The sequence below is a fragment of the Sinocyclocheilus rhinocerous genome, unplaced genomic scaffold, assembly GCF_001515625.1.
Source record: "Sinocyclocheilus rhinocerous isolate Xijiao unplaced genomic scaffold, SAMN03320098_v1.1 scaffold72, whole genome shotgun sequence".
Classification (NCBI taxonomy): Eukaryota; Metazoa; Chordata; class Actinopteri; order Cypriniformes; family Cyprinidae; genus Sinocyclocheilus; species Sinocyclocheilus rhinocerous.
In genome coordinates this window covers 386,606-389,044 of record NW_015628351.1, presented here as the reverse complement: position 1 = coordinate 389,044, position 2,439 = coordinate 386,606, and the positions used below count along the sequence as shown (strand labels likewise).

The 2,439-nt window shown below is 37.8% G+C and overlaps 1 protein-coding gene across 3 annotated transcripts in view; it reads right to left on the bottom strand.

Annotated features, from left to right (window-relative positions):
* LOC107737512 (sentrin-specific protease 1-like) overlaps positions 1 to 2,439 on the bottom strand; it is a 12,699-nt gene that overhangs the window by 4,505 nt on the left and 5,755 nt on the right. For all 3 annotated transcript variants that reach the window (XM_016549003.1, XM_016549004.1, XM_016549005.1), the window contains 4 exons: positions 1,147 to 1,430; positions 993 to 1,056; positions 870 to 908; positions 689 to 773 (listed from right to left, as the gene is read on the bottom strand). In XM_016549003.1, coding sequence (XP_016404489.1) covers positions 689 to 773; positions 870 to 908; positions 993 to 1,056; positions 1,147 to 1,430 — 472 coding nt within the window. The remainder of the gene's footprint in view (positions 1 to 688; positions 774 to 869; positions 909 to 992; positions 1,057 to 1,146; positions 1,431 to 2,439) is intronic.

The window sequence follows — 2,439 nt, the reverse complement described above, 5'->3', positions numbered from 1 at the left end:
CACAGAAATGTAATGGTATTCACGGCAACCCGTCAAAATAAAAGTTCGGTTTAACTTGAGGGCATTGGCAGAAATATATTACTATTGTTGAGTAGAATGTACGTAACAGACTGCTACTACTACTACTAAAATTATTAAAACCTTATTTTTAAGGAATAAGCATTCAATATTTCTTCAGTGTTTTAATTGTAATATTAAATGTCCTTTATTTTCCAAAAAATAACATTTGTTTAATTTTCATTAATTACAAGATAGATTAAATTAATGTTTTATGCCTCAAAACAAAATGTAAATACACAACACAGAATTTCTGAGCAAAAAAATCATAAGGCTATTGTAAGAATAAATGAAACTTGTTTTATGCTTTCAAATAATTAGACATGCTAAAACAGAATTTGGTTACAATAAGACACAAGGTTGGAAAAATAAAACATTTCATAGGGCCCTAAACATGTAATATTTGTTAAACTTTTAATAAATTGATGTTAAATTGTTTAAGTTTCATGATTTTAATTAATTAGAAATGCTTTTTGATTAATAAAATGTAAATTTAACCATTAAAAAGGAGTACCCCCCCAAAAAAAAAAAACCCCCCAAAGCGGTAAACCTAGGGGAAACACTGGAGAGCATGAGTGAGTTAGTCAAATAAAATGCAGGTGTAGCATAAAAAGAGGAAAAACTTCCTCACCTGGCACAGGAGCTGAGAGGCCAGAGCCTCCTGCTCTTCAATCAACCTCTGTCGCTCCTGAGCTCGAGAATCATAGAGGCTAGTCCTGAAAATACACAGCAAATATGGACGATATCAGAAGCTATTCACTTCCACTGCACGGATACTTGTACATATTAGACAAGAGATAACAAGTACTCACAGTTCTTTGATCCACAGTTCAGCCTGGAAGCACGGCACACTAGATGGGGCAAGATAGGGTTACGTAAAAAAAAGAAAAGAAAAATGGATAAAAAGATGAAAGATAAACTCAATGTTCTCCTACCTTGAGCTTTTATGCTTCTTGCCCTGCTTCTCCATTACAAAAATGACTGAATCTCCATCATGAGCTAAAGGAAGTGAAACGACACATTAAGACAACCTTGAAGCCAGAATTACATTACAAACATGAAAGAAAGAAAGAAAGAAAGGGGACTCACCTGATGACTGTGTGTCCTGAGAGGAGGTATCCTGAAGGGCAGCTGGTGATGGAGCGGAGAGAACAGCTGGTCCTTTTGCGCTGGGCTCAAGGTCATGGGCACATAGCTGAGGCTCTGGAATGCTAGAGGACGCACTAGGACTGGGCAGGGCACTGGAAGCCTGGCTGGACCCAGGCTGGGGACTGGGAGGCAGACTGGATAACCCGTAGGACGACGCTCCAGCACCGGAGCCTGCTGGAGAGGCACAATGAAGACGACTTCGACTGGACGACAGGAAGCTGGAGCTGAAATGAGACCAAAAGTTTCACTGTAAATAAGAGAAACCATCAAAAATTATTTTAAAGGTATAGTTCTCCCACAAATGAAAATTCTGTCATTACCCTCATGTTGATCCAAATCCATAACTTTTGTTCATCTTCAAAAATATCTTTCCAATTTCACCGAAACATTAGAAAGTTCATGAAGACATTGTAAACAATCCATAAAAATCGAGTAGTTTATATGGTAAACGGAAGATCAAAAGTGCTTACTTGACGAGTTTGTGCTTCCGCAAGAACCAACGAGATTTGTTCTTGCATGTCAAGTAAGCACAGTTGTGCTTCTGTCTTTACCATTTTTAATGAGCTCTACGCATCATAAATCATATAAAGTGACTGTCTCCAGAAGACTTGGATGATAAATTATCTTATAGGGACTATAGACATTCAGTGGATGGACAAGAAGAATGAGAGAATACTAAAAAAATCAATATTAAAAAAGTTCATTTATGTTCTGACAATGAAAGGAAGTCTTATGGGTTTGGAATGATATGAAGGTGAGCAACAGAATGACACAATGTTCATTTCTGTCAGGACCACTATCATCAAAGATGACTGACAATTAGCATACAGTATGGATTGGCAGTATGGTTCTGTTCTGGGCAAGAACTCCCTGCGCATCCATGCAGCCTAGCATGGATAAGAGCAGGGAGAGCAGTGATAACCCCCCAAAACACAACCATATGCTGATATCCCCCAACACAAACTGATAGCAAAATCTCAAACCCTTAAGCAACAAGCATGTTGCCCTTAACCAATGACCAATCAAATATGTTGCCAAAACCCGCATAACCTGTAGCAACAATCATGTTGCTTTTAACAGATGACCTAATGAATATGTTGCCAATACCTTAAAAGTTTAAGTAATATGTTCTCAATAACACCAGATAGACTTAAGAAAAACATGTGACTCAGAACAGTTCTAGAGATTATGTTTATGTGTTCATGTACTCATATATTGAGGCGGCAGAGGCTG